This window comes from Micrasema longulum, unplaced genomic scaffold (genome assembly GCF_059751315.1).
Source record: "Micrasema longulum isolate JH-2025_06_02 unplaced genomic scaffold, ASM5975131v1 h1tg000037l, whole genome shotgun sequence".
Taxonomy (NCBI): Eukaryota; Metazoa; Arthropoda; class Insecta; order Trichoptera; family Brachycentridae; genus Micrasema; species Micrasema longulum.
In genome coordinates, this window is record NW_028277244.1 from 470,014 (window position 1) to 484,958 (window position 14,945).

The 14,945-nt window shown below is 32.7% G+C and overlaps 1 protein-coding gene across 2 annotated transcripts in view; it reads left to right on the plus strand.

Annotated features, from left to right (window-relative positions):
* LOC148285393 (THAP domain-containing protein 2-like) overlaps nucleotides 1-14,945 on the plus strand; it is a 143,319-nt gene that overhangs the window by 18,270 nt on the left and 110,104 nt on the right. The window contains exons 1-3 of one of the 2 annotated variants that reach the window (XM_088225628.1): nucleotides 1,445-1,560; nucleotides 4,535-5,043; nucleotides 11,351-11,530. In XM_088225628.1, the coding sequence (XP_088081754.1) occupies nucleotides 4,606-5,043; nucleotides 11,351-11,530 (618 nt within the window). In that variant the 5' untranslated portion in view covers nucleotides 1,445-1,560; nucleotides 4,535-4,605. Of the gene's footprint in view, nucleotides 1-1,444; nucleotides 1,561-4,534; nucleotides 5,044-11,350; nucleotides 11,531-14,945 lie in introns of those variants that run through there. The other variant, XM_088225663.1, reaches the window with a different exon arrangement.

Sequence of the window (14,945 nt, forward strand, 5' to 3'; positions counted from 1 at the left end):
TAGTGAAAAAATATTTGTGTAATATCACTATGTCCACTCATTGAGACATAATATATATAGATGACATTTCATACTTATCCGAGTCAAAAAGTCGTCCCCAAAGGAATGGGAATGGCCATGGTAGGGAGCAAGTGTCGCACGTCATATCACGTCGATTTTGGCAAGCAAAACACGTTGTACAAAAAAATGCACTGAATGTTTACAATAGTCTACTGTAAGTTCTATTCAGTATGCGCTCCCTTCGCATACGCGTCACCTTTGTTTATCGTTCCACTATACGCTCGACTAACTGAGCGGGACAGAGACAGGAGATAGCTCGCAACTGGTTAAATATTAATAAAACGTTTTTTTTTACAATTAAATAGCTATTTCAAACCAGTATTGATTAATATAAAAACATAACGGTTATTCCATCGCTTTTTCTCTCTTTTCCAGATCAATTTATGCAGTATCTTTTTTTAAATTAATTTTTTTATTTTATTTTATTTTCTTTTAGCTTATTATTATCTTAGCGTACATATAGGCATTTTAGTAATTGCGAGGAGACAAAAGTTCAAAAGTAGCCGGCGAACGCTCGCAACAGACTAAAATCCGTTCTATCAAACATATGCCAATTGGCCGCAGGTTGAGGGACCATATTTCGAACGCTCGTGCTTACTCTAGTTATATACCTCGATGTGTCCACTACCCTTAATATTGTTTCTATATATTGATTACAGTTTTTATATATTTTTTGAATATCTTAAAACAAGGTAAATAACCCTAGTTAGATAGTCAAAGAAACTTTGAATAAGTGTTCAATTTTATGTATATAATATTATAATATCGGCCTCGTGGTGTAATGGTCAGCGCGTTAGCCTGCCATGCAAGAGGTCTCGGGTTCGATTCCCAACATGGCTGAAACGAACTATTGATTTAAAGGGGTGTTTTCACGCTAGAATATTTTAGTCCCTGGACTGATACCTGAAGCGTAAGACTGATCATCTCACCTTCATGAAACAAAAAAATGATCAAGATACGCTGCGATTGGTGTACCAATGCAGTGCCCTATGCACCATTAGGTGCGGAAAAGGAATGATGATGAAAAAAAAATATATAATAAATAATAATAATAATAATAAAACCACAAACCATCAATTTAATTGTGTTTTTTATTTAACACTTATTTTAATGAACTTGTAAAGTTTAAAAAAGTCCTAATTTTGTGCGTTTTAAAGTGACTTTTAACTTATTTAAATAAGTTTCGATTTCGGCTGAAACTAGAACAAAAGCCGAAATTCTGTTCCGGCTAAAATCATGTTTCGGTCGGTCAATACTCGTTACAATATACCGCGTCACGCGGTCACGCCTCACGCGAAGCCAGATACTAGCGATCCTATTGAAAAAACGTAGAACTAGCTTAGAGCCAGACATTTTTATTTCAACCATTACGAGCCATTTTCATAGCAGTTCCTTTGTGCGCGCCGTGCGCACTTTGCCTGCCAGTAAATAGACTAATTGGTCACGCTTCGAAGTGAAACATTCGTTTCGGTGATATTCGGAGGAGCCGAGTTTAGCCGAGTGAGTGAGAAATGAGACAAACAGTTGTTGAGCGTGGGCGTCCGTGTTGTTTCGTCGTGTTTTCAGTTGTCTGAATGTTTTAATACTTGAAAACAAAATTAATACTCTGTTAGCCGTTTTGAATCGAAATAACGAGTGTGTGTAATGTGAGATAAATTAGGCTCAGCAAAAATAATGATATGCTGACCGGTGTATATATTACTTAAAAAATCAATATTTTCATTGCAAATTTCTTAAATTTTTTCGCATCACTTTTATAAATGAAATAATATAAAAACTTACCTATATACATTGACTGCATCAATTTTATTTGAAGTGTAAACACCCCACTCTGCACAATTGTTTCATTTGAGTATCCAGTTATATTAGTACGTACCTAAAAAAATATTTTTGCAAACAAAAAAGGCAAATAAATAAAAATAGTAGGTAGGGGCAAGTGGTGTATACCTTTGGACAATTTTTTTTTGTGCTTATTTATTTTCTTGTATGTTGACAGAGGTATATATTTTTTTGTTTCTGTTTCTGTTTCAGATATATAATTTTATGTCTATAGCTCACTAATTTTTAAATTGCTAGAAATAGCACCCATTTTTTAAAGTGTTTTTTTTTACAAAAGGAACGTTTTTGTCCACAGGTACACACATATGTGGGTACTATTTGCAAACCCGGCAAAATCCACCTTTCTTTATTTTGAGCAAATCGCAATAAACTGATACAATACTTAACTTTTTTTTTTACTTCAATTTTTTATTATAATCAGTTAATATTTTACACGCAAACAGTGATGACATAAGCATGATTATGTCAAGAAACAGTAGTGAAATAATAAATTCAAATTATACATTCCAACTTTACAATAGTCAAGTAGAGGTTACCATGTTTGCAACAAACGCGACAATTTAAAAGTCAAGTTCTTACAAATAAAGCCGTATTTTAACTGACAATGTTATAATTACTGTAAAAAATTGTATTCTGAATAAGTTTCAATTAATATCTCACTTTTTTTAGATTTTGGATTTTGCCGGGTTTGCAAGAAGTACCTTTTTAGAAGTGTACCAGTGTACAGGTGGAAATAAAATTAGTTTTTAACTTAAATGAAATACTAGTTTATAAACACTAGTTTTAACAATGTTAAGAATTGTAGGTACATTGCCATGAAAGGACACAAATATAAAGATAGGTAGGTACTAAAAAGAAGAAAGAACACATTTAATTTTTGGTTGTAAGTATAATTTATAAAATTCTCGAGAATCGAATGAATTGGATTCCACTAAAATGGTACACCGAGCAATTGTGACATAAAATCATCTCCATCTTCTACTCTCTAGAATATGTGCATAGGTGCACTTTAAATCTCAAACTTAAATATCAATAGTCTTTAGAATTGAACGCAGTTATGCAAAAAGCAGCCAGCCAGAGAAAAATGAAACTAAGATAATAGCACTTTTGTGAAATGAGTGAATAATCAAATCTTCAAACAGTTGGAATGTTTTTTACTTTGACATTTGATAAATAATGCAAACATTCATTTTTTTAATACAAAACATAATTTAATGTTGTATTTGACCAGTTTTAATGTTTTTTAAAGTCTGGCTGAATACACAACTCAAGATGAGCATTTCGCAGAAAATAGCCAGCCCTAGTAAAACTCTGATGTATGTTGCGTCATTATTGATTTTAACATAATATTTTATATTCACATTAGGGTACTTAATTGTAAAGAATCACATAATTAATTTGTTATAATAACTTTAAAAATAGTTTAGTTGTCTGGCTGACATAACAACCTAAATATGCATTTTGCAGAAAAAAGCCAGGTCTAATATTAAAAGATACCTCATTAGATGACATTCTCTATTAAAGCATATTTTTTTACTTTAGGAATTTAAATTAAAGAATTTACAAAATTAAAATATTTATCTGAAGGCATTTATCTTCCCATCAGCATCGATGCCTTAAGCTGATTCTGGTGCTATGGGTGTTTCCTGCAAATTGAGAAATATCGTTGTTGTAACTAACACCATTTTTGAAATGTGTTTATTACAGTTTTTTGTATGAAAGCGGTGAGGCTGTTTATATCAGAATATAGTATTGATCTTACTGCACCCGATAACACCATTATCTATTTTTTCCAAAATTGCGGACTGGCTGCTTTCTGCATAACTACGTTCAATTTAAAATTAGAAGCGTGCTTAAACAATCAAAAAACACTTTCAAGAATCCATATGTAATGTACAAATAATAAGAACCAGACCTTATCATGTGATAAAAAATTGACAAATATAGGATGAAAACTTAGGTAATCTTTGTTGCAAATCAATTCAATTCACAATAACAAACACATTTTATGACAGAAATGTGTCGCCGGCTGATAAAAATGTAGTCCCAATTTACTTTCGGGGATTTTTTATCAACTAAATATATAACTAAACTGGCAATAGCCAGAGATGCGATGATTGTTCAAAGGTACACCCGTCCAAAGGTACACAACTTGCCTCTAGTGAGTAGATACCTAAAAAAAAATAGTTTACCTATTTGGCTTGATCCACTCATCGATCCGTGCGCAACCCACCTCCACTATCCATTTTTTAATAGCAATTTAATATTGTGAGTACTTTCTAATTGTCCTTATGGACAATGGAAGTAGATTGTACACTTTAACCGAGTAGTAGGCCAATCCTCTTTGACCAAAGGTTTTATTAATTTTTAATTGTTTTTGCAGCATCGGGGTGTCAGTATCTAGTAACTCTTGTATTTGTGAAATGAGTTATGGAAGGTAGAGAATAATGTTTGTGTGCGTACAGTAACAGAGCTTTTACATAAAGTTGTTTTATAGATGTTACATTAAGATTTACGAATATACCGAGGGAGCTAGTATTTATTGGGACTCTTAAGATAATTTTTATTAAAGCTTTTTGTGCAATTAATATTTGTTTGATGAATGTGTCATTTGCATTATTTGTTATTTTATAAGGTGTTTAAATAAATATATAAATAAACTCGCATTAAAATAAAAACATTGAAAGAGAAAGCAAAACATCGACGATGAGTCAAAATAGCCAGTTTGATGATGAACTGAAACGAAAAAGGGAATTAGCTAATGCGAGATTGAAAAAATACCGTGAAAGGAAACGCCAAGAAGCTCTGGTGCAGAAGATCATCGCCCAGAATGAAGCTAACCAACAAAGCAATGAACTAATTCAACAAAATAAATTAGAAAGGAAGAGACGATTAGCGAGAGAGCGTTCCAGACGATATCGTGATAAGAAAAGACTTGGTCACGTAAAAACTCACCATTCGAAAATTCCCGAAGAACCTGGAACCGAGGATTTTGATTCGCAGACCTCAGGGATACCCACAAAAAAGAACCCCCATCTTCTAGAAGGTTATGCAGAAAATTTAAATGATTCTAAAGATGCAGGGCCGTCACAAGAAAACCAGCCAAACTTTGATTCGTCACGAGCCGAAGAACATCAACATGCAGTAAATAATATTATAAGTTTACTTTTATATCCCATTTTGACCCTTACTCCCCGGTGATGTGTAGCTAGTACGCATTGCGTATAATATCTTTATAAATATAATAAATATTGGGTTTAGATTTTCAGTATTCCTCCATTACACATTTACGTATCGACAGAAAAAAATTGTTATTAAATAATAAGTACTTATTTGGCACAAAAAAAAGCATTTTATCGGAAATCGGGGATAACTTATACTCACTGTATACCAATGTTTCGCATTGTTGCGTATGAAACAAATAGTAAAGAATTTACGCCCGTCGCAGTCAGTCACGTGGTCCAGTACTAGCTACTTAGTAGCTCTCGGGAAGTTGGCGCGGGAACACGTTTCGCCCGAGTCGTTAGCGATACCCAATGGTTTTTTCATGTTTTCAGCAGTTAGATTTGAAATATTATCATCTTTGAATTAAATTATGGTTAATAGAAGCCTTTCCTATAAATATTCCATTTTTCCCATTTTAAATCTCTTATTTTTTAAATTTGTAGTGACTACACAGCACCCTAACTCGAGGGTGTTTTTAGAACAGTGAGGAAAAAGTTAAACATCTATTATGTATAATTATTTTTATATTCAATGCAGGTCCTGTTGCAGTCCACAATAAGTGGCACGGGGATGTTATTCTGAATCTTCTCTAGCCCCTAGAGAACGGTTAATTTGTAGGTTTTTATTTTTTGCATGCTTTTACACTTTGCTACATATCTGGCGACACTGATGATTAAAAGTTAAATAAGTATGAACACGAGAAATCAAACATGGTGACTTTCAACAATGTTTTGAGTATGTCCAGATGTTTGCAGACTGGCTGAATTTCCTCCCTAGGCCTAGGGAGTTATTCAGATCTAAATTTGCTGTAATAGAGAGGGGAAACATAGCTCTTTTACTTCACTTAAGTCAACAGACAGAGGAGTTGAGGAAATGTGGATCTTAAAACATAGGCAGAATAGTAAATGTTGCACAGTGTGCAAAGTGGGCACTTAAACCAGAGCTTACTTCTTCCACTCCTTGATTATGCGGATGTTTGTTATCCAGATGTTAACTCTGAATTACTCGATAAGTTGGAACGATTGCAGAATGTTTGTATACGTTATATCTTTGATCTTCGCAAATTCGACCACATAACCGAATATCGCACGCAACTACACTGGGTCAGTACCAGGCATAGAAGAAACATTCACATTCTATTACTTCTTCATAATATTTTAAATAATCCCACTTCGCCTGTTTATCTGAGAGAGCTCTTCCAACATTTATCACAACACGGACCATCTCTTCGTTCTAGTAAGTAGTAGGAGCTGCTCGATTGTGGAATAATCTACTCACTAATGTTAGAGACGCCCCTTCTTTATTTACATTTAAGTCAAGATTGAAATGACACTATTTAATTTTGTAAATAGTTCCTTTATCCTTCTTCGCGCGACAATTCCAAGAATTCTTATCAATTTAATGTCAAAATTTTATTTATTTTGTTTTTAATCCAAATTCTCTATTTTTATAAATGTTCTATCTTGATGTTAGGTAGGTACCATAAGGATGGGTTAAGACAAAGACAAGTTATAAATGTCTAGACTTCCATATTCCCTTTTTAAAAATGTTTTCCCTCTCTGTTGCAATAAATTTAGATGATGACTTTCATTCGGTATTGCGACCGCGATTGCGCATTAAGCTAGGGTTTCCTAGGACAGCGGTGCCCGTATTTTAACGGCCGTAGTGAACGGTGATGCAGTGGACAGCCGTCGTAACGTTGACTAGAGTTTGGTTTCCTAGGAAAACGGTGTTATCAACACCATTTAACACCGTTTCCCTAGGAAACCACTCTCTAGTCGACGTTACGACGGCTGTCCACTGCATCACCGTTCACTACGGCCGTTAAAATACGGGCACCGCTCTCCTAGGAAACCCTAGCTTTACACAAAACATTTCATTAGGCTGAATTGACCAAACCGTAGACGTTTTTTAAACAGTTTTATACATAATTTGACGTTTAATCATTGATGATAATATATGATGCTTAGTGTCGTCGCAATAAAAAATAAAACAATTAAATTAACCACTCTCTAGGGGGTAGATAAGATTCAGAATACCACCCCTGAAATCATTATTTTTAATTACAGATACGTTTCTATTGCATTCAGATGGCTTACTAACCTAACCCTTTGGATCGATAAAGATTTAGTATTTATTATTTTACATTTTGTTTATTTTTTTAAATTAAAAATAAAGTTCCCTCACCGTACCAAAGGAAACATTTTACATTATTATTAAAAATAAATATTTTTCAAAATTTTACTTTTGAGACTAAATTTTTTAGATTTCAACATACAAATAAAAACACCTTTTACGTATTTGTCGTAATCTACTCGACGAAAAATTATTTTAAATTGCGGATTCTCCTTTTTTGATGACTTTTCGAAAGGGCTGAAATTTGAAAATTGAAAGGAATGTCGAGCATGCTCGGTTCGTCCATAGATTGAATGGAACCAATGCTTCCCTAAAAGTTTCACTTCTAAACTAAAACAATCCGTGCCTATTTTTTAATATAATAAAATCTGTAAGCTGTGAGTCAACTAATATTTAGTAACTACAACAAATATCTTTTGTTGATTAGTTAGTTGTTAATCGTAGCGATGTGAGATGGGTTCTATGATTATTAATCAATAACTTCTAATAAATTGCGACAAGCCCACACACAACCATTCAAATGCGCAGTTATGCGCGGACTGGAGAAAAATAAACTGCGCTCCATCTAATTTTACAATATGGAAAAGCGCAAGTCTTTTGGTTCCTTTAAGGCGCAGGCGGTCGCCCAGTACTGAATTCATAAGTCCGCACGTGCGCAAATTGAGATCCTTAGTCTCTCTGTGGAAGCAATTCTAACAAACAAATTATTTTTCATATATTGTGACGGTTTTATAACAAAATTGCTTACTTTATTTCAAAGCACTTGATTCGAATTACTTTGTTAGTAGTAGACACACATTTTATCTGTGTATCTATTACCAAGTGACTGCTTCCCTAATGGAAAACCTCACCGCACGCCTCTGGTGTCGAAATCCTATTTAACCGAGGCCCAGAGGGCCGAATAAATAGAGCCCTAAGGGACGACAGCCGACGGTTACCTGCTAGTTTCTTACAATTTTTAAATTTTATTCCTTTTATGATGTCAATAAAATAAATATTCAAAATAAAATTGCATTACTTGTATACCTTAACTCTCGTGTGGCTGTGAAGTCACGCTATAATACAAGACTTTATATATCTCTCTTACTTATTTAAATTATGAAGTAGGATTTTTTTTACCTTCAAATGGACATTTTCACACCGGATTTGGAAAGTAAAATTTGTATCATCATGCTGGATTTTAATTAAAAAAACATTTATCCTTGCTACGTTAAGAATGAATGAGACGCCACAACTATAAATCTGAATAAGAGAGAGCACGAAAATAGAACTCCTAACAAGGAAAAAGGAACTGTTTCTGTGGCCGGTGTAAAAGAGATTCAGTCGGTAATTTACAGTGATGGAGACGCACGCATGTAAGATGACCGGCGAATTTACGATTTTTATTTATTTTGCTATAGCAGGGCTAAATTATATGTATAATTTTATACATTATAGAAAAGGTGGTATTAAACAGTATGTCTCCAAGTTTTTTTTTTAATATCTGAACTTATTCCGTCTTTTGAGGTAGCACGATGTTACGTCACAGCGCGCAAAGGAATTATTTACCAGTCTTTTGAGAGTTAATAATTAACAAGAAGAAATGTTCGTTTGTATTTTTTTTATATGATATATTCCCTTTAACAATAAGGAATATTTTAATGTTCTTTTATATTTTTTATTTCCTTTTTAATACTAAAAAAAAATGCCTCCTGATTTTTTATAAAATATTTTCTTTTCTCTTTCTTATATTATACAAAAATATTACACATGTCTATTTATTATAGTTTATTATATAAATAAAACACGAGTGATACTTTAATCCACAAATTTGGAATATCCAGTGACCGGTTTCATCGCTTTCGCGACATCTTCGAGACTGGTATCTTTATTAAAAAGTTAAGTGTATTTATACAGAACAGAGGTGAGGATACATAATTCAAAGTTATATGTAAGTAAATTAAATAAAGTTATTTTTATCTTAAGGATCATTATCGACAAATTTTCTATGGTTTAACTAATGAATGGATATAATGTTATTTTAATGAGTTTAAGTATTTTATTTTATTGTTGGTGTCCCATCCTTCGTGTGTGTGGTTTTGTAAATAATGATTTCTGAAAAACAAAGGGTAAAAAGACATTGCGACATCATATTTCACATAAATTGTCTGTATTTCACTCCTTAATTCATAGACTGTTATTCGTACCGCTTAACAAACATAATTATAACAATGAGTTAAACATAATTAAATCTATCGCGATAAATAACGGATATAACAATACACTAGTTGATAACCTAATAAGAAAGAAACAAAAGCGTCTCGTAAACAATAAATTAACCCAAAGTTTGACACCAAAAAACAATAATAATAAAGACCGAAAGCGGTGGGCAAAACTTTCGTATATTGGAAAAACTAGTGATAAAATTGGACAAATAATAAATAAAAATAAATGCACTGCAGCCTTTTACAATAATAATTCCTTAGCTAATTTGTTGGTAAATACTAAAGACAAAAAAGATAAGTTTTCCAACTCAGGAACTTACCTTCTTAATTGTAACGACTGTAAAAATACATGCTACGTAGGCCAAACGGGTAGAGCCTTTAAAACACGCATAAAAGAGCACATACAATCATGGTCTAATAATAAAGATAATTCAAATTTTGCCAATCATTTAATAGAAAACAAACATTCCTTCGAATTAAAAAATAATGTAAAAATAATTCATATTGCACCCAAAGGCCATAAACTTGACAAATTAGAAATTCTCGAAATTAATAGATTAAAAAATAAACCCGACGTAGAATTACTTAATGAACAGATAACACATGTGCATTCCCCATTACTTTACCCATTGTAATATAATTTTACTAATGTCTTTTTACCCTTTGTTTTTCAGAAATCATTATTTACAAAACCACACACACGAAGGATGGGACACCAACAATAAAATAAAATACTTAAACTCATTAAAATAACATTATATCCATTGATTAGTTAAACCATAGAAAATTTGTCGATAATGATCCTTAAGATAAAAATAACTTTATTTAATTTACTTACATATAACTTTGAATTATGTATCCTCACCTCTGTTCTGTATAAATACACTTAACTTTTTAATAAAGATACCAGTCTCGAAGATGTCGCGAAAGCGATGAAACCGGTCACTGGATATTCCAAATTTGTGGATTAAAGTATCACTCGTGTTTTATTTATATAATAAATTACAATGAACTTCCATCAAGAATTTTCACTTACAAACTTAAATGTTTTATTTATTATAGGATCAAAAAATTCATAAACATTTCTTGTTTACCCAGGAACAGGCTTTGCCTTTGTGAGATTTTTTGTTTACTATTCTTACTTGCTACGTAATTATTCTTTATTTTTTTAATACTCTGTTTTACCTCTTATGTATGTTGTAAATAAAAACAAAAATATGTAGTTTTAAGACTGAAAAAGCACACATAATAATAAAACTGTAATAATTTTTAATATCATTATAAAATACATAATTGACTGCCTTAGAACGGGGAAGCTGACTTTATTTTTTACTTTACTTTTACTTTTCACTTTTTTATTTTTGCACCACAACAGGCCAGGAGGCCCAATTACAGTGGTGAATTACATTACAAAATACCCACGCTAGAGAAAAATCACATTTTAATTTGTGTGTTCTCACCGGGAATCGAACCCGGAACCTTCCGTCTATGAGTCAAGCGTCTTGACCACTACACCACGAAGCTATCCCTAGTTAGGCAGTTTAGATGAACCACCAGCAAAAATAAAAAATATAAATGTTTACTTTTACTACTTAATTGATCTGTTGTATAAATAATTAATTGCTGTAATAAATATGTAAAAATAAAATTTAAAAAAAAAAAAAAAATTCTTTCATAATATTGTTTCACGATGTTTTAGTGATCATGGTTCGACATATTTATTGTAAACTTTATGAAAAATTCATTTTTAGTGTAGAATTGTAAAGTGCCCTGAAGGTGATTTTAAAAAAATGCGCAGTATGAATCAGATAAATATTATTACATTCCATTTCTCTTACGTTTCATAAAAATACATTTTATTACATGAAATAAATTTTATTTTACAGATGAAGGAAGACATTGACAACTATCACAAATACAAGTTATTGGGTGACATACCTGTTTTAAAAAAACACGTAATTCCACGTGTTCCCGAATCGTCGTCCCCTACTCCCGATGAAACCGACACTTCGTTACAAGTCTGGGAAATTGTGGAGATGGAAGATTTTACCGAAACCTCACCCACGGTAAGTACCTTAAATAAATAATTAATTTTTAATTTAATGATATTTCGTAATAGAAGTGCATTGATTAATAAAAAAAATTGTTGCTAAAAGTGTTTGAACCAGACTCTGCAAGACAAATAACGTATAATTAAATGAACAACAAGCGTATAACATAAGAAATCAAACACTGATTTGAGTCTACTGAACAACTTATTTTATTTATACAAACATAAAAACAAAAATTTCGTGACAATTGTTTCGCCTTGTTGGGGTATTTTCAAACAAATGTGAAGATTAGATGGATTGAATGTCCCTTTATAGCTATATAATTCAAGGTACTTAAGTAAAAATTAAAAATAATCTTATGAACTATAGCATGTACATTAATCATAATTGAGGGAAAAACCAATGGTTAAGGGCGAGGCTAAGTGTTTAATAGGTAATGGGGAATTTAGGTATTAATTTCACCGGTGTAAATATGGAAAACATTCCAAGACTGCTATTTTTATTTATTTATTTATTATTTATCACGCTGTTTATTGCATTTAGCCGGCGGCGGCGGTTGGCAAGCCAAATGTCAAGTAAAGCAGTCGCCGTAGTAATTGTAATTTAATTTTTAACTTTTTTGCAGATGCAATATGTTGTATATTTTTTATAGTAAACGCCGATTTTTCGCCAATGAACTGTATTTATTTACGAGGAAAACAAAAAACAAACCGACACGAGCGTTGACTTAGAGATTACGCCAGCGTTGACTTATGACCGCGATAATTTCAGCATGTTCATTATTGTTCATTGTGATCGCTCAAATGCTTAGCATGTATTTAAGCATGTTCATTATTGTTCATTGTGATCGCTCAAATGCTTAGCATGTATTTAAGCACGTCGATAGTTATTTGTGATTGAGCTTGTAACGACTATATTTCATTCTGCCCCATTTAAGCAGCGCGTAATTAAGCACGGGTCTAAATGGTATTTTTGCTACGTTAAAATTCAAGCATGGCAATAACACGTCAGACTGTGCATTTAAAAAAAAAAGCAAAAGAGCGCCCGTGACAAGCGGAATAAACGTTTAACGTAGCAAAATCTAAGATGTAGTTCTTTTATATCGAGAAAAAATGGCCTTACGGCATGTAAGTACTATGTAATTGAATTTCCCACCCATACATTACCATCCTTATAATGAATTATCATTACATCTTTTTAAATCTCGACAATTTGCGTCTTTTTTTATATATAAATCTGAATTATTTAACCCGATAATCGACGACAATAAGATCGGCCGAAGTTTTATTCAGAGGAATGACGCGGACAGCCATGGCTTACGCTAAGATGTTGGCCGGATTTACCTATAAAAACTGGAACCTTTCACATAATCCTCCGGCTATTTGAAACAGAAAAAAAACTTTGAATGTCTATTAAGAAGATTTTGAAGAATTTAACGTGAATGATTGGTGTCAAGAAATAAATATTTAATATATATTTTCATTTTTATTTAATTTCTAAATCATTTGCAATTTGGTATTTTAGATTTTATATTTAACTAGGCAAACGCACAAAACTGTACTATTTTTGCTTGTAAAAATAAAATTGTAATTTCGAAAAAATGCCTTTGTTATTTCGCAATTACCTGGTCTACATGTTTTAATAAGCAATACACAGATTGATTTTAGAGGCTCCGAAATTTTTTAAATTTTGAGTCCTAATTTTTATCTTAATTCTTCACACATCTTGTGAGAAGGTCGGACATAATAATTGTCCACATTTTAGAGAGATTCTCATCTTTACTGGTTTAGCGACACTGGTGAATAGCGTATATTTTGTGATGGATTTGATCTGCATTTATTTGTTCGGCTCACTTTTTTGCATTGTCTCACAACAATGCACAGACCGTAGCTGTCAACCTAAAAAGGCACAATTTAATTTATCCATAAAATAAAATTTCTTTTTTTTTTTTTAATCTTTGAAATCTGTTGATACATTGAGTGTTGACATTGTTTTATTTAAAAAAATTGACATTTTTCACACTCCTCGCAAAAGGACGTTACAAACTACAGGAGAACAGTGTGGAAGCTGAAATTACTAACGCTCGAATAGTGTACATTTTTCGAAATATTTACGGTGTCCTATGGTAGGTAACTAATTTTTCGCATGCAATCAATTAATCGAATAATTTGTAATTGAATGAATCAAATACTCGAATAAATCATTGATTTCTGTTATTCTTTATCCTTATGTAATAGAGATGGGCGTTTCAGTTCTTGTGGACTTCGGCTGAAAGTTAGTACAGTAGAACTTCAGTCATCCGTATTGCCAGATCGTTATAACGAAATAAAAAAAAAATAGAATTTTCAATTTTAATATAATTGTCTGATTAACTTTGCTAGACGTGTCTGAGTATGTTTTTAACGTGATTCCAATAAGCTGTATTGTTTCAAAAGCAATAAAATCAGGCACTCATTAACCCGGATAATTAGAGTTTAACTGATCTTTGAAATTTATGAGGGGGGGGGGGGAGAGGGTGGCCACAGAATTCGGATGAAAGTACGAGTAAGTATCATCAAAATTAATGAGCATTAGTCCATCCGGAATTGTACCCGGATCTTGAAATATCTGTGACTTTCCTCTAACTTTCACACGAATGAATTTCTGCATTCGGATTTTCATTCGAATGAATTTAGTAATCGAAGGCATTCGATTATTTTTATTCGAATGAATAATCTCTTAAATTTAGTCTGAGATAAACATTGGAGCGGGACGGACGTCGCGTAGTTTGAGGTATTATTGAAACGTATTTTAAAACGTATTAATGTTAACCGTTAATTTATAGTGAGTGAAAAATCACATACAGTAAAATTCTGTTTATCCGAACTCTAGTAATCTAGATTGCCAAATATCCGGATCGTTATCAGGAAATAAAAAATAAAAGAGATCCCCGTCCTCACCCCCCGACGGGGCAATCAAGTCACTCTCACTACTGAGGGTGACGTAGTGCCATTTTGTCCATCGTGTGATTACAAAGTTAAAATATTACACCGAACTGTATTTTTCCTTGTTCACGCTTTTCGTGCGTTGGATATTTGTTCGCGAGTTGATAGCATTACGGCATAGTGCTGCGGTGTATAGGCCTAATTAAAATGTCTTCTAAACGAAAAAGAGTTGTGTTGTCAATGAGTGATAAAGTAAAAATTATTGTAGAACTGAGCAAAGGAGTCTCCGGTAAACGTTTAGCCGAAATTTATAACGTAGGCACATCCACTATTTCTGACATTAAGAAAAACACTTCTTCAATTGTGAACTTTGTTTCCGTTTTGGAACACAGGGGTGGAAGCTCACCCAGAAAAATGATGAGGACCGCTGAAAATAAACAGCTGGAGGAGGCAGTTTTTCGATGGTTTCTGCAGCAAAGATCAATTGGAAATCCTCTGTCTGGGCC